Source organism: Leuciscus leuciscus (genome assembly GCF_965113295.1).
Source record: "Leuciscus leuciscus genome assembly, chromosome: 16".
Taxonomy (NCBI): Eukaryota; Metazoa; Chordata; class Actinopteri; order Cypriniformes; family Leuciscidae; genus Leuciscus; species Leuciscus leuciscus.
This window is the reverse complement of record NC_138740.1, coordinates 35,065,180-35,092,120: the sequence shown is the minus strand read 5'-3', so window position 1 is coordinate 35,092,120 and position 26,941 is coordinate 35,065,180. Positions and strand designations below refer to the sequence as shown.

Here is a 26,941-nt window from a genome sequence, read left to right as displayed (position 1 = left end):
TGTGTTTGCTACTTCTAGCTTCCCTTTTTCCCTGCTTCTTTGCCAGATTATTTCGTATTCAACTCATGCAAGAGGCTTCACTTTACCTGCTGTCCGAGTCCTGTCCGAGTCCTGTTCGTGTCCTGTCTGAGTCCTGTCTGAGTACTGTCCGAGTCTACTCTAATGCAAGACCGATCATTCGTCCAGCCAGGCACAGGTCTATTCCTATCTGTTCGATTGTAACCTTTTGTTCTGCACTCTGTCCAGCCTGCCGGTTGCTGACGAACACCCAGAGCATTCTCCTCTCCAACTGATTGCCGCTATTTCTCATAAGAGATCAGAGGACAGCGCCCGCTGGATTCCCTTCTCTGACTGCTTGCCGTTGCCTACTCGGAACGAGACTTTCTGTTTCATGTTTTTGAGCGACAGCCTTGATGGCGACATTTCTGTTATTTTTCTAAGAAGAGGAAGCATATTTCTGTTATACTGACTTTTCTCTATATTAAAGAGACTGTTCCTCTACTTCGCTTTTGGGTCTTATCTTTCCACATCACAAATAGAATTTTATGAAGTTTAGTGACAACATGTTACAATGTTTACATTGTACACATTGTACAATGACTGGTAGGATACAGTTTTTATTATTGCTTGACAAAAATTTCAAGATTTCAATTCCATTCTTGTGATTTGATTCCGATTTTGATTCAATATAATAAATATGTAATATAGTGCTCAGCAAAATCTCCTCTCTAGCTATTTTTTCTATTCAATTAACATGCTATGGTCATTAAATGGCTTTCCTGAGGTAAATGTAACCTTATGTGACATAATTGTTCTCCTGCTATTATATATTGACCTCTTTCCGTGGTTGAAAAACACTAATTGGTCGATATTATGTATACTTTCGGTAAGTTGTACTGCATCTTTAAATAAAAAAGTAACAGATGATCGGTTCACGTGCACTTGAACTGAGGCGCTCAGCGATCTGTCACGTCACATTTACAAGCGCCAAACGTATTTTTGTCTGAATTTCGTAATAAAATTTACGGAATCTAAGAGCTGATAATTAGTTTAATATTAAAAGTACCTCTTTGCTCCGCAATTTTTCTGTGCGTGAGAAAATGGATGTGTGGCGTGAGAGCGTGTGAAAAGTGTCAATTGCGTGAGTCTCACGCTCAATGCGTGAGAGTTGGCAGCCCTGACTAAACCCATCATGATCACACAACGCCTCTGCACTTACTCATGATTTCTCTCAACATGGGGACAGGAGAGGTGTCAGTCAACAAATGAGAAAGCAAAGTAAATTGTGTTACTTATTGGAAAATAACTCAGATATTTTTTTGTAAACTGTTACTTGAAAAAAAGTAATCTGATTACATAGCTGGCGTTACTTGTAATGCGTTACCCCCAAAACACCCTGTAATAGTCTGGCTTTTTCTGCATCTTCTAAGCTGAGTTTGGGGGGAAATCTGTGGAATGAGGCAAAAGAGAGCATTCTATAAATCCAGTGCTACAGTGAAAAAGTGGGCATTTGCTGCATGCAGGTACTTATAATGGTGATGGCAATGTTTTTCAGGATGTGGTGCAGCCACCATGTTCCAGAGAGATTACCACGAGCACAGTGATGAAGTGTTACGTGTGGCCTTTGATGGTGATGGAGTCCTGTTTTCAGATGAGTCAGAGAAAGTATTCCAAAAGAAAGGGATCAAAAGTTTCTTGGATCATGAATGTGAAAACGAGGACAACGCTTTGGACACGGTGAGAATGTTGGTCCGAAACCAACATGTTAGTACTTCTAAGATGGCTCAGATGGCTCAGTTAACCCATGTTATATTTTAGATTCACAAGGTACACGTCGCACAGCCTTGTTATTTAAAGTGATATATAAAGGAACTTTCTACTGAAACAAAACAGTCAATATTGCATCTAAAATGTAAGTGACTTAATTGTAACTGTTTATTGAACTGTCAAAATCAATGACACATTTTCAATCGTGATGGTATTCAGGAAAACAGCACTCGTCGTGTTAGGTTGCTTAACTGTATAATTTGTTAAAAATATTAAAAACTCCACCTTTTTTTTTTTTATAGGCAGTATCAAGCGTAGCGTTAGTTCTGGCAGGTCACGTTAGTCAAGTTTATTTGTATAGCGCTTTTCACAATACAGATTGTATCAAAGCAGCTTCACAGTATTAAATTAAAATAATACAACAAAGTTTGTTTCAAGAGGAATTTATTGATTGGTAAAATTAGATTAAATATCCCCAAAATATCCCCAAGTCAAGCTCGCATCAGCTGACTATCAGCTGATCCACATCTACCTATAGGAATACGACACCTATCACCATATACATATATAAGCTGCTTCAGTATTATCAGCAACTATCGCGTTTCTCAGGAGCGAATTACCCTCCTCCAACCCCAGCTCCTCCTCTCGTCTGTCAGGATTTGGCATTCTGATTCCCTTCGAATCAGAATAAATTCTCGAATTATGTCGTACTTTAAAATCTTGAATTAATGATATCTGCAATACATTCATGTTGGTTCTGTTCTGTTTACCCCAAGGGGGGTTATTGCTGCTCTCCCTGCTCTTATCCATGCTAGGCTGCATGGATGCGCAGGGAGTTCTCGCCCAGAACGGAACCATACCGCCAATCCAAATTGTATGCTAATTGTCAATCATATATGACGATAGTGGTCCTGACAGAAATGTTGTTAACTGAGTTTCTTTGTGTGAGCTGCGCTCGTTTGTTTAGATTTCTCCTCGAGAGGCTGCGAGAGCCTCAACAGCAACCTTGTTACCGTCAGTAGGCCTAATACATTTATTATCCACTATCGTTCGCAACTTACAATAAATGTAATAAAATCAGAATCATTCTCTCGTTTTAGTGATTCCCTAGTTATTTTTGTTATTGACGTTCTAATCAGGCTACTTGTCTCTTTCACTTGTCCCTTCAAAAAAATCCACTTGTCCCCCGGACAAACTGACAAGCGCTTATGTCAAGCCCTGTATTCTATATAGATATTAGGTTGAAACATTTAGTTAACATTCAGCACACTACAATTTAATGTAATAATGATTTAACTCTCTCTGAAAAATGCCAATAATGTGTTTGTGTGTAATTATTTTGCAGGGCCCACTAAGTACGTTTTTTCAAGCATTGGTACATCTCCAGCAGAATTTTGCTGAATTACCTCCGAAAAAGCGTCCAATTCGTGCCTACTTGGTAACATCACGTGGCACAACAGCTGATGGATTAAGAGTCTTGAAGACTCTTCGGGAGAACAGGCTGGAGATAGATGAGGCATACTTTCTGTGTGGTGCCCAAAAAGGGTCTGTGCTGAAAGCAATCAAACCTCACATTTTCTTTGATGACCAGATGCAACACATTGAGGCAGCCCTTCAAAATGGGGTTATTTGTGCTCATGTACCTTATGGTGTGTGCAATAAGAGAGAAGAAAACCAAATATGATTTGTAAAGGAGTGACATGCACTGCCCTGCTTGTGGTGCAGCACAATCCTTTCTTCTATTATGTGATTTATAAAGTCAGAACAGTTAAATTTGGTGTTTGTTTGTGATATTGTTAAAGGTTTAAAGTATAAATTAGATTAAGGCAAAAGCTGATTTTAAGGTTTTAATGGTGAAATGAATCAATAAAACATGGCTTGAATCACTCACTATTGTCTGTGCATTCTTAAGAACCAACGACTCAAAAATTAATTGAAGTGATGTATATTCTTACACCCATGACTGTCATTGCAGTTTGAGCAAGACGTGCAAGCTGTGATTTTGATTAGACTGAAAGATTGCCATACCAAGCTTGCATCCCATAATTTAACAAACTACCTAAAACTGCTTGATAAAACAAATGCATAATTCTCTTTGATTTACTCCAAACAACTTAAGTCTTAGTTTTTACAGCATTTACAATAATATGATTTACATTACACCACTGCACAAAATTCCCAATTTCAGACTGATACTCTGTACCTGTTTTTAGACTTAGTATTACAGTATCATCAGAGTATTTAATAATATAATTATTTTTATTTCTACTAAAGCAATCATTTATATATAGAGTAAACAGAATGGGAGAACATACGCAACCTTGAGGGGCACCAATACTAATTGATTTGACATTAGAAAGTGTATATTTACTTTAACATATTGAGTACGATTGGTCAGTCAAGTCACCTTCATTTATATAGCGCTTTTAACTATATAGATTGTTTAAAAGCAGCTTTACAGTGATAATAGGAAATTACATTACAGTACAGTACAGTACAGTGTTTTGGCTTTACAGCAGCTCTAGAATATAAGTTATTGTCCAGCTAAAGTTAGTTTTGATAAATTGATTCACTTCCGTTGCAAAGATCATTAGTTATTAACTTAGTGCTAACACGACACTGTTCTAACAGAAAACACTCAACGCGCTCCGGCCCGCTCATCCACACAAAACAGTGCCTGGTGGCTCGAGAACGCAAACCCTGAAAAAGATTCCAAGGTGCAAGCCTTGAACATTTTTGAAAAAAAGTTACACTTGTGTACACACTTTGTAATTAACCTCTGATGCATTTTGAATCAAAAATCACATTTATATAAAAAAAATACTCCTGAGATTAAATATCTTGATACTATGTACAAAGTAACTAAACCACCTTGGTCTTAGAACCCGCCAGCCGCCATATCATCCAGTTCGTTAGGTGGCGCTGTCACAAAAAACTAGGGTCCTAGAACTGGGGTCCTGAAACCATAGATATCATATAATAAAGGCTAGATGTCTCGTCCGCGCTGCTGGCCAATGGAGGTCGACGTCCGCACACGGCGGCCATCTTGCCACAGGGAGCTCGCTCACTCGTAACATTGTGTTTTAATGGTGCATGTACTTTTAAATAACCATAACTTGCTCAATTTTCTACTGATTTCCAAACGGTTTGGTTTGTTATAAACGTCAGAGATGTAGTTATGACACTGCATACATATGAATAATTATAACAATGGACTTCCATGTGAAAGAAGCCACGTTAATAACGTTTGTAAGAAACCAAACTGTTTGTAAATCCGTCAAGATTTCAGCGAGATAAGAGGATTTGTGTGCTTGCTGATCACTCACCTTACTTCAGATACCACAGAGCTCGCCAGAAAGCTTCCCTGTGACAAGATGGCCGCCGGTGATGCCGTTCGAGACTCCGCCTTAAGACATCTAGCCTTATATGGATATCTATGCCTGAAACTGCAGCCCCCGGTTGTGCTGGAACATACTACTGGACCGAGAGAGATTGATAGGCATTGAACACACACACATATAACTTACACTGTGTAATGTGTATAGCCTAGTTAAAATAGGATAAAACAGAGAATGTCTAATAAGGGGAGAAGTTCCACTCTCAGTAAACTTCCAGCTTCTGAACTGGTTGGAGTTCCACTCTGGTTCCATATGAGGGCGCTCACAGGACGAGTGCAGAATGAATGGAGGCAAGACTTTCGCTGGAAGAAAAAAAAAAAGAATAAAGGATCTCGGACCGGACCATCCAGATTTACAAATCCAGTTGCAGGCCAGTGACATAGGACGAAGCTAACGCTACACCCGGAGCTTCACCCACGCTTGTTATGAGAAATGGAGGTTGCTGGCTGGATGGGATGTTAGCAGTGCCCTGTTTTGTTTTGTCACTGAAGTTTTTTGGACAACAACGGGGGTAAGAGACCTCAAACATCTATCTGAAAAATATTTCTCGAGAGAAAAGAAAGTGTAGGCTCTCCAAAGTGACTGAAGGATTGCTGTAAGCAGTATCTCTGGTCGTACGATGTGTATGACGTCATTGACATTTTAATAGACTTTTTAAAGCAAATAAGTGACTCTAAAAAATCTAACACCCAGCAATGTGTAATTTATTTGCATCTCCTTTCGAATACAACATTCAAATTACTAGACAAAAAATTATAACCTGAGAAAAGTGGATTTTTGAAAGTTTTTTTTGTAAATAAATTACAGAATTTGGATAAACTGCTGCCATTATTTCTACCAAAGTGGTCAGCCTAGAAAGGTTTTGACGGTGTCGCCAGCGCACTCGCAGTAGTGGCCAAGAGCGTAAAGTTGAATGACAGGTGACAAGAACCAATCAGATTGGATAAAATAACATGTATCCAATTCTGATTCGCCAGGGATGCAACGACCTGCGTCCGGAGGAGAATCTTGAAGAAACCAATTAGAGACCAGCTTCAGGTCACATGCTACCCGAAAATTGAAGGACTCAGATAGACATCCATTTGTCCGGTGTCCCTCGCTCTTGAAACCGCATGAAACATATTGAAAAACATAGAAAATAGTTAACAGATTAAAGCCAGTTTTTATTAAATGCTGAGGCTCTTCTTACTACCAGCCGGCACATCGTATGAGTGAACTATTTTATTTTTGTATTTTTGTATATTTCTCGAATTTTGATGGGGGCGGCGCCCCAGCGCCCTCTATTGACAAGTCGCCACTGATTCTGGTCCCGCTTCGGATGCCGAGATTTCTCAACGGCAATCGGGTGAAAGAGACAAATTTAGCCGTCTAGCACCATAGACTCCCATTCATTTTGCACTCATGGGCGATCGCCCCCAGTGGAACTCTGGTGGAAGTACAACCAAAATTCGGTACAATAGGACTTAATAGGGAGTGGCCAGCAGTGTTGCCAACTTAGTGACTTTGTCGCTATTTTTAGCAACTTTTCAGACCCCTTTAGCGACATTTTTTCAAAAAAGCGACTAGTGACTAATCTAGCGACTTTTTGGACAAACCTCAGTAACCTTCAAATGTTGCCATTACTGTCCTGCGAGCACGAGGTCTTGCTTTCTCCCCGCCGTCACTCTCTCTAGCTGCGTCTACCAGTGAATGGCTGAGGAGCAGCAGCATGTTCATATGTTGAGCGCACGGCTGCTGACAGACGTGAATGAGTAGTGTTTTTCCACGGACTTATCACTTATCTGCTTTTCTTTTGTTTTATATTTAAAGAATTTAGTTTAACCATTTTAAGTTCCTTTCTTTTCTTGTGCGTAATATTGTAATACTCACTATCACAGAGCTTTAGTTCATCCGGTTCCCGAACTCTCTCAATTCAGATAATTTTCCACATAGGCCTATAAAAAAAATGTAGTCATTCACTATATCATAGCTACTCGTTCTTGTCAGAAAAAAAAAAAAAAAAAAAAAAAAATGAAATGAGAACAGCTTTATTTGACATTCGGCTATATAATATAATATAATATAATATAATATAATATTAAATACAGTATGTGAGCATTCATTAAGAGAGAAAACACATTATAGGCAGGCAGAATGCAAGTACGAAGCGATTACGTCATGAATATGCTAATTGACGTATGACATATCTGCGAGTTTTAAGGCGTTAGCTACTTTCCTGTGAAAATAGTTGGCAACAGGCCAGACTCTCCGTAGACGGGCTATGGTTAAACGCAGTATCTGTCTGCTGCTCGGGATCCTGGTGTCCGTCTGAACCAGGGGGGCAGGGTTTCATATTATTTTGAAGTTTCCCCGGGCGCCGCCATTGGCTAGCGGACCATCACCTGCTGTTAGCATCCCATTGACTCCCATTCATTTTGGCGTCACTTTGACAGCGAATAACTTTACACCTGAGGGGTTTAAAGACTCCATTTGTCCATTATTTATTTCTAAAGAAACACGAAAATGTATAAAAGGCTCCATTACCTTGTATCTTACGTTATGGCCCCGTAGAAGCAGTTTTTGTAAAAATAGGCTAACGATTGCGTCATAACCACACGACTCTCTGTCGCACAGTAGAGAATTACCGTATGGACAGGAGGAGAAGCTCGAGCTCAATCGGGGGGAAGTGGAGGCAAAATGACAAAGTAATTAATCAGAATACCTAGCAAAAGTTTCTCCTGCTCCTAGCTCATGGACACCTCCTACTCACGCTCTCCGTCTCTGCAAGATTCGGAAGGGAATGATTCAGATTTCTCTTGGCACAGCTACTAGAAGACAGACGGGTTGCTCACGTCACATCTACGTCGTCAAGCTCAGTTTGAGTCTGCGCAGTACGCTCGACCATCAGGAAGTAAGTGCTTCTAATTGACTTCACTTGTCTCCGTTGAATCCAATGGGGTCGCTGTGTCCAGTTTATATACTGTCTATGGTCTGAACAGGCAAGAACAGCGTTTCCTTTTACTTTCACTTTCAAAGAGTTGCTGCCGTTTGTTTCGGGTTTGTCATGGTCATATAGTGTAGTAGGCTATTATATAGATCGTTTTTCTAAATAGCCATTTTCGTTCATTCTTGTTCACAGAGTTTGTTCAAAGGAAAATGTTAAGTGTTGCCAGATCTTGCAAGAGTTATTGAGAAGGGAGAGAACTATAGAGAAAGAATAATGCTTAGTAATTTATGAGAATATGAAAACATAAAATAGGACTGCATCAATTCGGCAATGCCAAAATGATGTATTTTAATAATTATTAAGGCTAGACACTACAGGCAAAAAGGCATCTGGATCGCCCTCCGGTGACTGGTCCTAAAGTCCTAGTATAAACTCAGCCTCCCCATATTATTTAAAGGTGCTGTAAGCGATGCCACGCGTTTTTTAGGCCAAACATTTTTTTTTTCACATACAGCAAACATCTCCTCACTATCCGCTAGCTGCCTGTCCCCTGAACACACTGTAAAAAAACGCGGTCTCTGTAGACACCACAGGCTCCACAAACGGCAACAAAAACAAACTGGGCTCACCCGCACCACGAAACACAACAAACAGTGTTCCAGCCAATCACCGACAAGAAGTATTTGAGGGTGGGGTTTGGGGGGTTAGTGTGCGTGCACATGAAGTGGGTGTGGAGGAGAGAGAAGCATGAAGAGGGAAGTTTGAATTATGGCCGACACACGACCAAAGAGGTGTCCGATGAACAAATTGCAAAGAAGAGGGACAAGGATAAGGGACGAGGATAAGGAACGCGCGAAATACCGAATTTACATCGGAAAAACCTTTTAAAGGAGGCGAGAACTCCGCCGGCAGAAGGGCTTCCAATCCACATTCAGTTGCTCTGTTTTTGCAGAACAGGTAAATCCATATTTCTTTCTAAATTGACGTTCATGTTCGCCAAACCAACACAAGGATGTAATTAGCTAGAACTATGCAGTCAGCGTTAACTTTGGTGAATACAACATATAACGTTATGTTTCTAGCAGCTAGCGATCAATCTCTATTGTAAATGATCAAGCAAATTCACAGTAGGGCAACAATTTGTGTGAATGATTGTTTTCATCCACTGTTTGTTATGGATTTGAATGTTCATTTATAGGCTGTTGACAACTTTGACAAAATTTGTTTACGACGCCGCCGTTGTTTATTCTCACTGGGAAACGCGAAGCTACGTTATCTTGCTATTGCGTCCTTGTATAGTTATAGCTTCAGGTGGAGAAACGATTTTAAAATAATGTTTCTCTTTTTCTGCATTCTGTTCTGCATTATATAAAACCCTTTATCTAACTTAGCGACATTACACATTGAATGAAGTATCAGTCAAACTTAACTTTGTTTGTAGTGACTACCACGGATAATATTGGAAGGGAGGGGAGGAGGGAGGAGACGGGATGAGGAGGAGGGAGGGTCTAGCTAGCCTCCGTTTTGTTCAAGTGGTACTCGATGCAGAGCCAAATGGGAGGAGCTAGAGCTCCAGCTCCTCCCCTCGCTAGAGCTCCAGCTCCTCCCCTCGCTAGAGCTCCAGCTTCACCACGCTGGATTTAGTGGGTGGGGCCGCGCATGCGCAGGTTAACTTTCTCGCTATCAAAGAGTTACGTCACGATATTTTCCCGCAGCGTTGCATTCCGGGAAGGCGACGCCATTTTAGGTGGTAACTCTATCAGTTACCATGGTTACTTCTACAGTGAGGCCAAGATAAAGATATGGATTAGGAGAGAGACTAAATAATTATGCTAGGCAGCGTTATTTAGAGAAACTGCTTGTCGCTAAATTGACAGCAGCAGCGACTACGAACACTCAGCATGATTTCAAAAGCAAAATATTTCAGCGCCAGATCGATTTTTATTTCACACAAATGAACAAAATGAATACTCTGTTATTCAACAAGAGTTGTTTCATTTGTTATAGATATCTGTACCGCGAACAGTTATAAAAAGACACATTTTTAATGACGTACGACTCGCATTGACAGAATGTACGATCTGTCCGCTTAAATGGCAGGTCAAAAATGCACATCCAATTCATATCAGATTTATTTCCACACATAAATGACGCCTGAAAACTTCCTTTTTACCGGAGTCTGACACTGCCATCTCTGTTTTATTATTGATAAGTCTGTCTGATACTTTTTTTGCCATTTCTGTTTTCTTATTTTATATTTTAAGTAATGTTTTTGCTACTCCTGTCCTGTTTAAGGCTGCTCTTAGCTTTGCTGCACTTATCTGTGTTGTGCTGTTATGTAAGTATTATTCTCTTTTAATTTTGTAGTTCTGTAAAGCACTTAACGTTAGGTCAATCAGTGGCTGTTATAAAATGTGCTGTATAAATAAAATCAAATTGAACTTGAATCTACCAGTGGGGGTACTATGAAAATAAATTGATTGAGTTTTGTAAAATATTACAATGTTATGTGAAGTGTGTTCTTGAAATATATTCATAAAATGTATTCTTTTATCTTATTATACCAAAAATGTTGTGTGGAAAAAAAGTGTTGTGTTCTTGGGATATATTATGTTATTTTTATTTTATTTATCTTATAACATTTTATCTAGATTTAGGATTAATTTTATGTTAGATGAACATTTTTCTAATTTAGGCTAATAGAAACAAATAAATCCAACTCAACACTTGTGGGAGAGTGGAGCAAGTGACTTTTAAATTATCTTCTCCCAAATTTGGGTGGATAATCTCAGAGCACATTTTGTTATCTTGTTTTTCCTTTAGTGTGGGAAGTCACATGGCTGGTTTTAGAGTACTGGACTGCTTGTTTCCATTTCATTAAAATAGCTTAATGCATAGCCTATCAAGGTTGAGTCTATCCAAAATTACAGTCAATATTCCATTTAAATTTACAATATAACAAAAAAAATTACAACTGGCCTGTTGGAGTAGCCTTTTACATTTACGTACAAAAAGGGCAGATTAGGTAACCTAGTCTTATTATTTTTATTTCATAAATTAATCAGATGATTTAGATTAATTCACAAATAACACACGTTTAATGCAGTGGACAAAAAATAAACGGGTGCACAGATAGTAAGCTTTCACATTGCCTTTTAAGTCTAGTAATTTACATAATCATATAGCAGACGCTTTTGTACAAATCGGCTTTTAAAAGTGAGGAAAACAACGAAACTGTTCATCGTAATAAAGAGAAAATAATACACAGAAACAAAGTTTCAACAGTTTTTAGAAAAACACACGCATAGTGTGAGCAATGGTCTTATTAAGTGTTTACGCGTTTGTCACAGAAACGATAAATAATTAATAAATTATGACAAATATTAGAGAAATACAATATTATGTATGCCAACATCTTGCGCATCAAAACAAACTTGTCTTTTTATCACGGTTGAACTCGCACTAACATTAACAGGCTTGATAGCGCATCATGTTCTGTCCACTATATCCAGCGAGGGATTAGATCTAGAGCTCTAGCTCCTCCCATTTTACGCTGCAGCGAATCGCCACTCACTAAACATAGCGAGGTGGAGCTGGAGCTCCAGAAATGGGGGAGCTCGAGCTCTAGCTCCTCCCATTTGGCTCTGCATCGAGCACCATCTCCTAGATCCAGCAACGGTGAGCTAGAGCTCTAGCTCCTCCCATTTGACGCTGCAGCGAATCCCCGCTCACTAAATTTAGCAAGGTGGAGCTGGAGCTCCAGCGAGGGGAGGAGCTGGAGCTCTAGCTCCTCCCATTTGGCTCTGCATCGAGCACCATCTCGTTTTGTTTGACAACAATTCGAATGTCAACAAGAAGTTACGACTCCCGGCATCGCTTACAGCACCTTTAACGCGACGTGAGACCAACTAAACAAATAAATTACACTTCAAATATCTCTTTTTCCAAAGATGGTTTCTGTCATTTGCTGTAGTTTTTATCACGCTGATGTAAGTTCAAGTGTTTATTTTTAAAATGAGTTTGTTTTTAGTTACTTGATAAAGTAAACATACACTCACAAGTGAAAGACAGAGAGATATCAGGGAAAATTAAGAAAATGAAAAGAAAAATGAAGTGAAAGTGCAGTTCAAGAGAGAACCTTTATTTTACACGTCCCAGCCTAAGGATTTAAACCTTTTTTATGTGATGGGCTGGCTATACAAAAATAGGGTTGTCTGTGATTTCAAAATTTGTTGTGGTTGTATTGGATGTCCTGGATGAGTGTTAGATTTCCCAGCCTGAAATTTTGTCCCAGTCCGCCCCTGGTCAGTGGTGTCCAAACTCAGTCCTGGAGGGCCACTGTCTATGGAGCTTATAATATGACAAAATGATTTGAATTTGAATTGTGTAAATTTGAATTATTTGCAAGTGTAATCTAACAAAATTGAATTTTAGGTGGTAGTTTAAATAGTTCTGAATTTGATTTTTTTTAAACGAATATTGAACGTTTGAAATTTAACAAATTGAAATGTTTTTATGGCTGAATTGTATAGACATGTATTTTGAAACAGCTAGTTTTTTTGTTCTGAATTCGTATAGTGCAAATATTCAGTTTAAAAAAATACAGATTCAAATTTTCAAGATGAAGAAATTCGGAACTTCAAATTCAGTTTTCTAAAATTCAAGTTCAAAAATTCAAGTTCAAAAATTCAGATCTTACAGAAAGTAGGTCACAGGTCATCCACAGGGAAGAGTAAAGGATCTCAGATAAGTCGAACAGAGCATTTTGGCTGCACTGCAGTAGTTTTCTGCTGCAAACGCGGTGGTGGTTCAAGAGAATCCGTGTATCTTTCGTTCAGTCGTTTTTTTTATTTAATATTAAGAGTAGAAAAATGAGAAAACAGCTTGAGTATTAGATTTCTTCTAATATTCTAGTAATAATAGTCCGCTGCAGCAGTTGCACGGAGCTTACAAAACGCGTGTATTGCAACTATAGGCTACATTTAATTTTCTCATCAAACAACTAGACTAACGAATGGCTCGGCACAACAGAAGAGCTTAGACAGGGCTTTCTCTCTGTGTAGACCAGCAGTTGGTCTGAATTTGCTATAACCTTAGGCCTATTTTCTCGACTGTATAGGCTAAGTCACGCTTTATCATGAAACACGCTGTGATTAATTCCAAAGTGACTCAGGCATATATAATGCATTTAACGTTAAATAATCTAAATGTTGACTTTCAAAAGTAGGCGCGCCAAGAAGGCTATTCTCTGTATTTTGGTTCATTTTTGGTGAGCGCCAGAAAGATCTAAAGAGACCGAGACGCGCTAAAGCAGCGCATCATGTTGTTTTATTTATTTTTCAATGGCATGATATTTTGTAGTCATTTTGAATGTACACAAATAAAAATATACATTTTACTGTTTCGGATGATGTCATATTATCTGTATGACTAAATAACAGAGTATTAAGTTATTTCCCAGCAGTGGAACAAATCCAAGTGATGGCGCTCGCGCATCGCGCTGTCACACAACATAGCCTATAGTATCAGTTCTGGCGTTGCTTCATATCGCAGACTGTTCATTATCAAAATGAAACACAGTCAACCAAACATATAAAAAGTTATTCTGCATAATTTAATTGGTCTGTTGTACAATATGAAGGGCAAGCTGTGCCGCACACAGTCCTACTTGTTATTCCAAACATTTCCCTTGCTGTAAAGACGCTGATTTAGCCTATACGTGTATTTTGGGACTCGACTGAAGTATGACGCCTTTTTATTTGTATTATAATATAATATATTAAAATACATAATCTTCTGAGTTTTATGATGTAGGCCTTGTGTGTTTTATTAAAATGTATTATAATTTACATCTCAAAAGGATGCGCTTTGTGCATTCTCTGACATTATATTTATTTAGGCTATTTAATTCATATTGAGTATCAATTGATGTTAAACAAAACGGTGTGTTATTTTCTCTGGCAACTAAACTTCCAAAAAAAAAAAAAAAAAAAACTTCCAAAGCAAAGCCATTGTGCGTTCTCTCCTCGCTCCGCAGCTTTTCCACACAGATTTTGAGAACTGGCCAGCTAAAAAAAATAGGCCAAAGAAGTAGACTAACGGCTAGTGTCCGGGAAATGCGAGGTACGTTCATATATATAAATAAACGTAACTGATTTTGTCTACACCTAAATACATTTTTTTTTTTTTTTTTTTTTTTTTTTTTTTTCTAATAATAACAGTGATTAAGCCCAAATGTGGGTGGCGGTAATGAACACAATATGTTTTTTTTGTTTGTTTGTTTTTTTGCCCAAATGGTCTCCACTCTATGCATTTTGTAACAATACAGCAACATTTTTTAACTGACCGTATTTGCCAGAAAATAAGTCGCATGCACATGAGTGCAAGTCACACCGGATCATGTTGAGAGAGAAAGGCGTCATAATATTTTTATTTTTTATTTTTATATTAGCCTATTCAGCAATAGTGTAAAAGACCTGTAAATAAAATACAACATTTACATGATAAACACTATTAACATGTAGGCTATGTGTTGCCTATTTTACTTTCCCTTATGACAAATGAATGCAGAAAACAACAAGAATGAAATATAAGTATGTAGGCTAGGCTATAATAAAATAATATATAGGCTACAGACTATAAAAATAGCCTATATTGTGCCCTTTATAAACGCCAAGCCTAAACAAATTTATTTAAATCGAAACGGTCGCGCATCTCTCATTCAGTCAAAAGTTTTCATTGCAATGTAACATGTGGATGCTAACTATTAATATAAAGAAGGCTTCATACTTCAGTCGAGTCCCAAAATACACGTAGGCCTATAGGCTAAATCAGCGTCTTCACAGCAAGGGAAATGTTTGGAGTGGGACTGTGTGTGGCACAGCTTGCCCTTTATATTGTACAACAGACCAATTAAATTATGCAGAATAACTTTTTATATGTTTGGTTGACTGTGTTTCATTTTGATAATGAACAGTCTGCGATATGAAGCAACGCCAGAACTGATACTAGGCCTATGTTGTGTGAGAGCGCGATGCACGAGCGCCATCACTTGGATTTGTTCCACTGCTGGGAAATAACTTAATACTCTGTTATTTAGTCATACAGATAATATGACATCATCCGAAACAGTAAAATGTATATTTTTATTTGTGTACATTCAAAATGACTACACAATATCATGCCATTGAAAAATAAATAAAACAACATGATGCGCTGCTTTAGCGCGTCTCGGTCTCTTTAGATCTTTCTGGCGCTCACCAAAAATGAACCAAAATACAGAGAATAGCCTTCTTGGCGCGCCTACTTTTGAAAGTCAACATTTAGATTATTTAACGTTAAATGCATTATATATGCCTGAGTCACTTTGGAATTAATCACAGCGTGTTTCATGATAAAACGTGACTTAGCCTATACAGTCGAGAAAATAGGCTATAGGTTATAGCAAATTCAGACCAACTGCTGGTCTACACAGAGAGAAAGCCCTGTCTAAGCTCTTCTGTTGTGCCGAGCCATTCGTTAGTCTAGTTGTTTGATGAGAAAATTAAATGTAGCCTATAGTTGCAATACACGCGTTTTGTAAGCTCCGTGCAACTGCTGCAGCGGACTATTATTACTAGAATATTAGAAGAAATCTAATACTCAAGCTGTTTTCTCATTTTTCTACTCTTAATATTAAATAAAAAAAACGACTGAACGAAAGATACACGGATTCTCTTGAACCACCACCGCGTTTGCAGCAGAAAACTACTGCAGTGCAGCCAAAATGCTCTGTTCGACTTATCTGAGATCCTTTACTCTTCCCTGTGGATGACCTGTGACCTACTTTCTGTAAGATCTGAATTTTTGAACTTGAATTTTAGAAAACTGAATTTGAAGTTCCGAATTTCTTCATCTTGAAAATTTTAATCTGTATTTTTTTAAACTGAATATTTGCACTATACGAATTCAGAACAAAAAAACTAGCTGTTTGAAAATACATGTCTATACAATTCAGCCATAAAAACATTTCAATTTGTTAAATTTCAAACGTTCAATATTCGTTTAAAAAAAATCAAATTCAGAACTATTTAAACTACCACCTAAAATTCAATTTTGTTAGATTACACTTGCAAATAATTCAAATTTACACAATTCAAATTCAAATCATTTTGTCATATTATAAGCTCCATAACTGTCCTGCAGAGTTTAGCTCCAACTTGCCTAAACACACCTGCCTGGATGTTTCTATACCTAGTGAGACCTTGATTTTTTTCCAACACTATGTCCCTTTAGGGACTTCATAGGATTGGCTTTAAAGGGATACTCCACCGAAAAATGAAAATTCTGTCATCATATACTCACCCTCATGTTGTTTATATGATGACAGAATTTTCATTTTTCGGTGGAGTATCCCTTTAAGATAGCCTTTTTGACTGCAGTAGCTGCTGCCAATAGCTACTGCAGAAGCTGATCCTCTTTTGATGAATATTTAGCTGTAGTGTAGAGAGTTATCTAAAAGCAAGGGGTTATTTCTAGATGTGAAATATCAGAGAGGACAGTACATACCAGGGTCCATAAAGGTACCACTTTAGGGCATTCCCAAAACATATGCAAATAAGAACCTACTATTGAGTTATTACATAGATGCCAATAAGGATCAGATCTGATCTTCATTTTATACAATAAACTTGGAGTAATGTACGTGCTATTAATACGTTTGTAGTGGATCATCTGATGTGCCAGGTTTTTAAATGCAGTGAAACATCTGTCCCATACCACATCCCAATCAGGCTTGATTGTTACTTCTTTTTCCCAGGAGTAAATAGCTGGTATATAGGAGTACTGTTGAAAGAGAATAGAGTTATAGACCTTAGAGACTTGGCCACTTGAGGGGGTGTTATAGTCATCCACTTCCACAAAGGATGTGGAAGTATATTAGTAGCCCAGGGAACACCATACGCCTTTAGGGCTGACCCCATTGACTTCCATAGTGGGAAAAAAAGTCATAAATCAGTCATAATAGCTCATGACATATTAAAGCTACACTGTGTAGGATTTTCTCCCATCTAGCGGTGAAATTGTATATGACTACCAACTGAATATTACTTTCTAGCCCCTCCCTTTCCGAGGGTGTTTTAACTCCTACGGTGGCCGTATTATTTCAAATCTGCCGGCAATCGCGAGTAATCTCCCCCTCGCATTCGTCACGATGCCACTGTGTGTAAAAACGCGAAAGGCAAATCTTGAATTTCCTGGTATGTCCCTCTTTGGCTAATGTATTTTCAAGATGGAGGCCCAACATGGCTGCCGCCATTCGAGCGACTCGCTCATATGTATTCTAAATGGCAGTTTCTACGCTTATGAGAATACTTGATTAGTTGGTAGAAGTAATTACACATTAATGAGCACATATCATTTTGAAAGAACAAAGTGTTTTTTTGCTAAGAATCAACTTAAAAAATTACACAGTGTAGCTTTAAATATTTAACAAAAAAAGCTTAGAATTACAAGCTTTCATCTTTCAGCAATTGCATCTGGAACATTAAAGGAACAAAAAGAATGTTCGAATGAACCGAATGAGAAGGCAGAAAGCAGAGAACAATAACAAAGTCTTCTTCCTGCCTATAATAACTTTGTCTGGACTTGTGGACAGTCGATCACTCGGAAACCATGCTGTGCAGCGCTTCATTATCTGGATCTTTCAGCCGTTTTATCTCCGGAGAGAATGGTAAAAGCTGTCGTTTAGCCATCACACACTAGTAAACGAACCTAGGGAACAGGTATTACTGATTTATACTGAAGCTATAACTTGAACGGTTGATTTATCAGTGTCGAGTAGGGGAGCTCCAGACTCAAGCGGCCATCTTTGTCACGTGATCTCTCGTCTCTCAGCATTTTGAAGAGAGCATCAGATGATATACAAGAGCTGGGAAAGTCTAAGATCTGTGGCAAAATTGTGTAGCATTCTGGTGGCCAGTTACTATGACTGACAGAAGCAAACATGCTAATACACATCATAACACACACGTTATTCAGTTTTATTATGATGATGCTAATGCAACCACATTCCTGGAGGTAACAGAATGTAACAGACACACAAATAGTGCTCAATTGTTGAAGCTGGTGCACATTTGCTCATTTTATCAATTTTTGTTACACGCACACGCACACACACACACCAAATATGTTAATAAGTCTGTGTTGAATAAAAAGCTTTCAAAATCCATTTTTTGTCATAATCCTTATTTCATAATTTTACACTCCAGTGGATATTATAATGTTATTTCATCCCAGGGTATGTAACCTGGACTATGGGGTGAATTGTAACTTTTCACTCCTCGTGTTTGAAACTAAACCATGCATTTTCTGTTTGTGCTGCAAAGATAACAGCTATGTCATTGAATAGCTAACATTTGTAAATAGTTTGAATAACATTTTGAATGCTCTGGCTTAAAGGTACAATATGTAAGAATTTTGCATTAAAATATCCCAAAATCTCAAGGCCAGTGTTATATATTTTGTTAAGTTGATTACTTACAATATCCCAAATGTTTCCAACTATTTTTAAATCGTGAGAAAATTGCGATTTTAACCAAGGAAACGGGGCGTTAGAGCAGGGGGGAGCTGGGAGTCGCCAGTCAATTGCGTCATATCCGCGTCACCCTCGGTTTCCGCTCGTACTGCGTGGAGTCCTGGACAAATGCGAAAGTTGTAGTTGTAGCGTCTATCAAGCTACAAACTTTAGCTTGTTTCTTGCAGTCGTTATGGGACACAATTATTCTTTACCGATTGCAGCTGGTTCTGTCGACAAAGCATGCTTAATTTTATATTTTCCAAATGTAGCATTCGGTAATAGTTATGTTTATGTAAGGAAAGTATTATTGCTTTAGATTTGTGTTTAGTTTATTGACATTGTTTATCACGTCTGGTGTTTATGGCCATGTAAATAAACATAGCATGTGTTATACATAAAGATTAATCAGTATTTTGGCAAATGATGTGGGCATGTTCGAATGTACTTTTACAACAATTGTTTAGAACATGTAAAACTGCGCAGCGTTATCACAACAATGAATTCAACAAATACAGTAACATCTATGAAGTATTAAACCTTACTTTTCTTGCGGTTAATTCATTTTAATGAAATAAAAGTGTGATGAGGTTTAAGAGTCAGGAAGGAAGAAGACGCGTCGGCGTGACTGGGACTCGTACTTTATTAAAATAAAGCAAAACAAACAAAAGCACAACGCGCAATGCACAACGCGCATTCACTGTGGCAACCGCGACGGCACAAAACAGTTCAAAAATGAGAGCTCGGATCCACCGGTTTTCTTCCTCTGCGTCCAATTTTCTCTCCAGTCTCTCTCTCGTTCCAGCGCGGCTTATAAGCGGTCTCTCCACGCCGATCACTGCAATAAGACACAGGTGCATTTGCACTTGACCTACTTGCTCGTCTCTTTTCTCTCCCATCACAGACCGCGCTGAACCACGCCCCCCTCGCCACAAAAAGCATGTCATTAAACGCAACATTTATAAAAATAGAACTTAGCCTCATCATCCATGAACATGATTTTTCGATTCCCGTCTGACTGATTTACATCCACGGTGGAGTCTAAAACGACAGTTCCCATCATTCCACGCTCCTTCACATCGTCATCAAGCTACGCCGTTGTTGTTGTTTGGAATTTAGCGCCCTCTAGCGGCAAAAATTCTTGCATATTGTACCTTTAAGAGAACTCCAGGATATAGAGAAATGTCAAAAATGTTACAACCATAACATTTAGGTCTCCCTATAAAGTGTTGTTTCAGACTAGTGAAAAGAAAACATGCAAAATACATTTTTAAATGTTTTTTTTTTTTTACACTATCTATTAACATCTGTAGATAAAAAATTCAATACATAGCTTTGTTTTTATTTGTAATTTAAAAAAAAAAAAAAAAAAAAATTATAATGTCTCTTTTATCTCAAAGCAAGGCAGCTTTCAGATGCAGCCTGTGAGATTTGACACAACAGTTTCTGCTAAAATAAGCTTTGATAATGAAATGCCAGGCAAAAATCATTGTGACTTGACTGTATTTTTATTTACAGGTGAAAATGGGGGCAGCAGAGGTGAGTCATATTATTTTTTTAAAAAGTATAATTTAAACATTTGATGCAGTTTACCCAAATTCAGCTTTATGACCTTCATAATTCACATTCATAAATGATACAGTTGTTAATAACAATAAAAGTTGTGAGACTTTACTTTAAAAAAAAAAATTCTTTTAGCAGATGCTTTGATCCATTGTGACTTACAAATGAGGAATATGTGTGAATATTTTATTAAACTTTTAAAGTTACTTTTGTAGGGTGAATTAGAGAAAATTTAGACTTTTGACTTTTTTTGTCTTTTCAATGTAAAAAAAAAAGTCAAAATCTCAATTTACCTGAATTCATCCTTCATTGCTGCTGAAATATTGGCACCTTTGAGGTTTGGGTTCATACTTAAAGGTGCATTGCGTAATATTTGGGAGGATCTGTTGACAGAAATACAATATCATATACTGTACATAACTATGTTTTCAGTGGTGTTGATATGATTCCTGTCTTGTGTGGACTTGTCATTTCCTGTCCTGTGCCATGTTTTGCAGTCCTTTGTAGTTTTTCTTGTTTATTAGTCTCCCCAGGAGTTTCTAATTAGCCACAACCCCTTGTTATCTTGTTTAGCTTGTTTGCCTGTGTATTTAAGCCCTGTGTCTAGTTTCAGTCTTTGTGAGTTCTTGATGTTGTATGTTGGTTGTTCTGTTCTCATATTTTCCTGTCAGCCACTGTCACCGCTGTTGGGTGCAATTCACAACCTCACCACTAGATGCCGCAACAAATTACACATTGCACCTTTAATGAAGTTTGCAATACTCAAACATGGAATAGATGATGAGCTGTACATCAGATGCAAACAGTGTGTCACATCCCATCAAAAGCAAATAGAACTTCTTTTTCACAAAACATTTGGAGTGTTTCAGAGAAGCAAAAACTTATTTTAAGAATCTAATGCCGAATGTGAGGAAAATAATAAACTGATAAAAATCGGACAGAATTAGAAGACATAAAAATGAAGCTGTATGTTTCCAAAGCTAGAGAGATGACAGTATGACAATGAGGAGTGTCCCGTTAGCTCAACTTGAACATTACACTATAGAGACAAGCTCACAGGTTCAACTGCTGTGTTTCCACTGTCGGGCCAAAAGCGGGCGTGCCAGGGCCAGTCGCGTTTCCACTGTCACTTTCGGGGCTTCCTCTGGGCCAACGGCCAGGGTTTTTTGCTGCTTGAATCTTTAAGACTGCTTGAAGAACATAGACAAATCATGATTATAATCGTGTATTTATTTGGTTTCATGTTTTATCTGTCTTTTCCCTCCCTGTGCCATTGTTGATTACGGACTAATGCATTAACATTAGCACAAAATGGTAATGGCTCTGTTTTTCAGGAGAAGCTTTTGTGCGTATATGGCCTGCATTGTACTCTCTTCTGGAAGCTGTTCGCCGTAAAATGTGCAGCGCACAGACAAACGTTGAGGTTATAATGTTCAGGAACAGTGTTTGAACCGCTCAGTTTGTCAGCCATAGGACAAACTTTTTTCTGGGGTAGAAAAACAGCGAAAACACTCTTCATCTTCTCTAATGCAGCTCAACCAGGCCTCGCCAACTTTTTTGTGTATTCTGTGGGCGGTGGGAGGAATATTATGACTTCATAAGATCTGGAAAAAACACGCTGTTGGTCAAACGAGCCGTTTCGTTGTAGTTGTTGAAAAGTGAATTCTGTTAAAATATCTCCCTTTGGAGTGGACTTTGATCTTTGTAAATTTGCAGATCTTATTTATCTTCAAGCAGCAACATTACACAGTTGAAAAAGTGAAAAAGCATAATAAAATGTTCATGTAACCAAATGTTTGCTTCTGTCATGCTCATTTTGCGATCTAGCTAGTCTTCAGTCAGCTGGTGAAATGGTGAGGTTGTGTGATGTTGTTTAACAGCAGTGCTGCGGGGCTACTGGCCCGACAGTGGAAAGGTCTGACAGCTTAAGGTCCGAGGCTATGGAAAAGCGGCAAGTGACATTGTCTGTTTCCAGGAAGATAAAAACAGATAAAAATATATGCATTGAATTCACTGTAAGTCTCTTTGGATAAAAGCATGATTTTTGCATGATTAAAGGAGAACTCCGGGCAATTTTTAAGTTAATCTTGATCGTTAGACCTTTGTGAGTACTATCTATAGAAAAAAAAACACGAACCGGATCGGTGCTTGCAACGCGGAGCTGTTACAGCTAATGTCCAGAGCTCCCACTCAGCTAAAACGGCAGTTATGGGGGCATAAACCTAAAGAGTGTATTTGTGCCTCTTAACAGACACAAAATGCAATTAAAATGTCTGTCCAACATGAACAGGGCCCTTACATGACAACAAGATGCGTTTAGCAACTTAGCCATTGTTTAAATTCACCTAAATAGTGTTTTAGACGGCTAGCTGTAGTCTCGCGCTGAAGTCACGTGGGAACTCAGTTGTAGCCGGAAAAGGGTAAATAGCAGTGAAGAAGAAATGGTTCGCGTTTGTGCCGTTCCGAATTGTGGCAACAGAATGCGAAAATACAAGAACTTTTTTTCGTCTTCCTTTCCATGACCTCGAGATTCTGCATTTGTTCCTAGTTGTACTTCAACTTGATGTGCAAACTCCCATACAAGTACTACACGCTAAAGATTACCGCATTTGCAGCGAACACTTTGACAAGGATGACTACACAGACACAACACAGCGGGGCCGGTTGAAGAAAAATGCCATTCCGTGGACGAAGACGTGTGCAACCACTGTGGAGGTAATGTAAACTTTATTTATCCTTCCATTTCTGTTGCCACAATTCGGAACGGCACAAACGCGAACCATTTCTTCCATTTCTTCATATGTTTATGCCCCCATAACTGCCGTTTTAGCTGAGTGGGAGCTCTGGACATTAGCTGTAGCAGCTCCGTGTTGCAAGCACCGATCCGGTTCGTTTTTTTTTTCTATAGATAGTACTCACAAAGGTCTAACGGTCAAGATTAACTTAAAAATTGCCCGGAGTTCTCCTTTAATGAATTAATGAATGTAAATGTAAAAGAATCTGTGAGAAGCAAAGGATAAAAAAGCTTGTAATGTTGCACCATACAGTCATATCCAAGAATATCTGAAGAAAGAGAGAGAGAGCTGGACAGAAGAGAAAAAGAACTGGAGAGAAGAGAGAGGGAACTGGATAGAAGTGAGAGAGAACTGTATAGAAAACTGGATAGAAGAGAGAGAGAACTGGATAAAAGAGAGAGAGACCTGGAGAGAAGATTGATGGAGTGGAATATAAAATCACGGTACTGGAAAACAGAAGATACAGAGAACGAACTGGGTAGAATGGCTGAAGAAATGAAACCTAAGCGAAGTAACAGCAGTGAATTAGAGCGTCCTAACTGTAAGAATTACAGTATTTATTTTGATTGATGCATGCGATGCTTGAGGATCATAAAATCATTTTAATTTCATACAATTGTCAAGGTCTGCCAATTTGTTTTTCGTTTTCGTTTAGTTTCGTTTTGAAGTTTTAGTTTGTCTTTCCTTGGTTACCTGTTTGCTACCTCCTCCATGGATCCTTCCACCACCCACTCCCACTTAATTTATTTACTGATAATATCAATTGATCACCTTTCTCACAGCATTGTCACATGCAATGCATGCTTTGAGTCAAACAGGGAGGTTTTCCCTCTCTCTTGATCTGATTTTTCTTTTTCACTAATAATGTTCTTAATAACATGTGACACTTAAATTGTCTGTCTGTTTATTTCCATTAGTGTCTGAAAGTAAGAACAAACCTACAGCTTCTCCCTGCAATGGACTCGAATTGGAGATGAAGGGTTTTGCAGGTTTCCAGTGAAGGTTGAATTGACTCATCAACTGACAGTTATTTGCATTTTAACCCTTTGAACATGAATACATAACTGTCACTTTGCATGAGATCATCTGCTAGTTAAATGTAAAATGTTAATCATAGTTGTATGTAAATGTAGACCTGTATGCCCCCCAAATTATGACCAGAAATGGATAAATATTAACTGTTTAACGAAACTGCAGAAACAGCAGGAAACCCTGCTTGATATAAACGCGCACATCAATCCGATCGCATATAAAGACTACACTCAGATTCATCCATCGGAATGAATTCAGTCCAATTGAAACAAAAGTTGTGCATGGCCACTTGTTTAGCTCATCTAGACCGGCTTTCAGAGAATAAATACGCACTTGTTTTGTAATTTATTTATTTAGGTTATTTATTACATTTGAGAGAAAGAGTTTTCATTCTGGTTTTGTTCTTATTAATTTTATTCTGCTGTTTAAATACTGAATAGAAGTTTAAGTAGAAGTTTATATGAGCTTGAGTTTTCTATGTGGATGCTTTTTTCCTGTTCTGTTCCAGTGATTTGCTGTGACTCAACCTTGAAGGGAAAAGAAAATGCCTAAGTTTTGTTTGTATTAAATTCATATTTAATTAATAGAATTAATATTCAATATTATTTGTTTGACTCCACTGACAGTATTGGATGAGAACTGAACTGAGCTTGACAATGACATCACTGTTTTCTGCAGAGCTGCTAGATGGAATTAACTAATTTAATAATTGATGATCTTTATAACACAACTTAATCAACACTGCAGTGACTTCAGCTGAATAATGACACTATTTTCTTCTATAGCTGCAGTACAGATGAAATGAACTCTGTTTGCATAATTTAATATTTTCCTGTTATCACTGTAAAGCTGCTTTGAAACAATAGTTATTATGTAAAGCGCTATATAAAGGTGGCTTGTCTACTATAATGTGTGTTTGCAGGAATGGTTCAGAAAGCTGTTTTTCCACTGTCAAGCCAAACAGTTCTGAGAACAGTAAGGAACTGTTCCAGTTATAGTTCCACTTGAGCTTGCTTCGGCACGCCACGTTTACAACCGTTCTCGGCCCGGAATTCCCAAAACGGTTGTCTAACTGCGCTGAACCGGGCTGGAAGAAAACGTGTAGTGACGTCGCAGCTCAGGATTGGTCACTTATCTGTTGCCTGGCTGCCAGTTTCTCTGTAGTTGACGAATTGCACTATATGAGCGACATAAACACAAATGAATAATACAATTAAAAGAAATATCTGATCACCCTCCATAACAAGGTCGTTATTTACATCTTGCGTGACCAAGACTGATGCATTTGTATTACATTCCAAAGAGCTCCATTATCAGCCCCACAGTAGAAAATAAAACCATATCCATATTGGCACGGAATGAGAACGGTTTGGCCCGACGGCGGAAAAGCGGTTTATGATAGTCATGTGACCATGCAAACGCCCAGAACGCCCTAAGATGTTTATAGGATAAAGTTCACAGGTTAAAGTTAATCTCCATAAGAATATGAAATGTACTTTATGAACTAAAACTAAGTAGCTGTAAAACTGTGTAAACACTAACGTATAGTTTTGTTTTGGGAACATGTTTCCTGTCTTGTCATGTGATGTCCTTGCCCTCATGTGATCCTGCTATGTGCTTCCCTAGTCTCTTGTGTCATGTTGTCATTGGTTAATTGTCTTGATTGTGTTCACAGGTGTGTCTTGTTTAGTCACTACAGAGATGGTCTTATATTAGGGAGATGAGAGGGTCTGTATCTCTTACCACTGGAGTAAGCGTAACGGCTACTTGGATCACATGAGGCACCTTAGCCTATCGTGGAATGTCAGTGCATGCAGTTAAAAATGTTAAGTGGATCATCAGTTTCATGTGGATTATTAGCGTGTTTGTCTTGTGAATAAATGTTCTATATTTGGTGTTATATCGCTAGTAAAGGTACAGTAGGACTGAATTGTTTGTGGAATGTGCTTTACTGCGGAAAAAAACTTGAATATTAGCTGCAAAGTACTAGTCACTGCAGGGGGCAAAAAAACGACATTTAAGATTACACCAATAACTTAATTGTAATTGAATACATATTTAATTGATTAACATATATGTATTTTTTACTATCATTCCATAAAATGGGTTATATCATTATCATTAGGCACACAATAGTTAAAGCTACAATATGTAATTTTTTTCGCCGCTAGGGGTCGCTAACCTCTTACGATAAATGAACTGCACTTGTGTTCTTCTGCAACTCGCCTCTAGTGGACTCCACTACAAACACTACTGCTTTTTTCATATTCATAGTATTGTATTATTAGCCATAGTCAGTAAACTGACCTGCGCTGTAAGACATTTTAGTTACAAGAGTTAACTCAAGAGTGTTTTTTTTTGTCTGAAATAAATATTGTAAAATTTGTTGCCAGGCTAATGTTTTCTATGTTATATTGGACTTTTTTTCTTGGCAAAAGCTGTAAGCTGTATAATAAAATCATTTAAACTCAGAGCAATGATGTCATGTCTGTTTTTATTTCTATGTAAAAACTGAGACAAACCAACTAATAGCACAAACATCACATAAATCAAGAAGTCCATTACTAATAATAGGCCTACTAACTGAAGTCTGAGATGCTGTTTTTCCATCAAAATGATGTCGCTTCCTGGAGGATGATCTTCTTACAGAATTGGCATTTGTTAGTTAAAAAGATAATTCACCCAAAAATAACAATTCTAATTTATCTATCATTCATTCGCCCTTATGAATGGACATACCTCAGATTGAAGATTGTACTAATGTCTAGTGAAGCTTTATATCATTTCATCAGCTGTTGAAAATGGAAGAGGCCAAATATCCAAAACATTCAAACATCCAAAACACAAAAAAAAAAAAAAAAAATGCCTCAGTGCGCCGACGCACTGGTGAAGCTTAACAGGTTAAAAG

General features: G+C 38.0%; 1 protein-coding gene and 2 long non-coding RNA genes across 5 annotated transcripts in view; 2 read left to right on the top strand and 1 right to left on the bottom strand.

Moving 5' to 3' along the window:
* LOC309478240 overlaps positions 1-26,941 on the bottom strand; it is a 117,171-nt gene that overhangs the window by 69,337 nt on the left and 20,893 nt on the right. The gene's annotated exons all lie outside the window — the stretch shown is intronic.
* LOC309478247 lies at positions 2,076-2,693 on the top strand. Its single transcript, XR_014198903.1, has 2 exons — positions 2,076-2,122; positions 2,285-2,693. It is a non-coding gene; the product is annotated as an uncharacterized lncRNA (long non-coding RNA).
* On the top strand, positions 7,365-26,103 carry LOC309478203 (uncharacterized protein). Of its 3 annotated transcripts, XM_082141818.1 has the most exons (4): positions 7,365-7,478; positions 20,160-20,182; positions 23,254-23,542; positions 23,919-26,103. In XM_082141818.1, the coding sequence occupies exons 2-4, from the start codon at positions 20,168-20,170 to the stop codon at positions 23,999-24,001; spliced, it is 387 nt and encodes a 128-aa protein (XP_081997944.1). In that variant the 5' UTR covers positions 7,365-7,478; positions 20,160-20,167; the 3' UTR covers positions 24,002-26,103. The 3 variants fall into 3 exon arrangements, 1 of the variants encoding a protein (XP_081997944.1); XR_014198853.1 differs by lacking the exon at positions 7,365-7,478 and adding an exon at positions 20,345-22,221 and having other exon boundaries at positions 20,158-20,182; positions 23,254-26,103; XR_014198854.1 differs by lacking the exon at positions 7,365-7,478 and adding an exon at positions 20,342-22,221 and having other exon boundaries at positions 20,158-20,182; positions 23,254-26,103.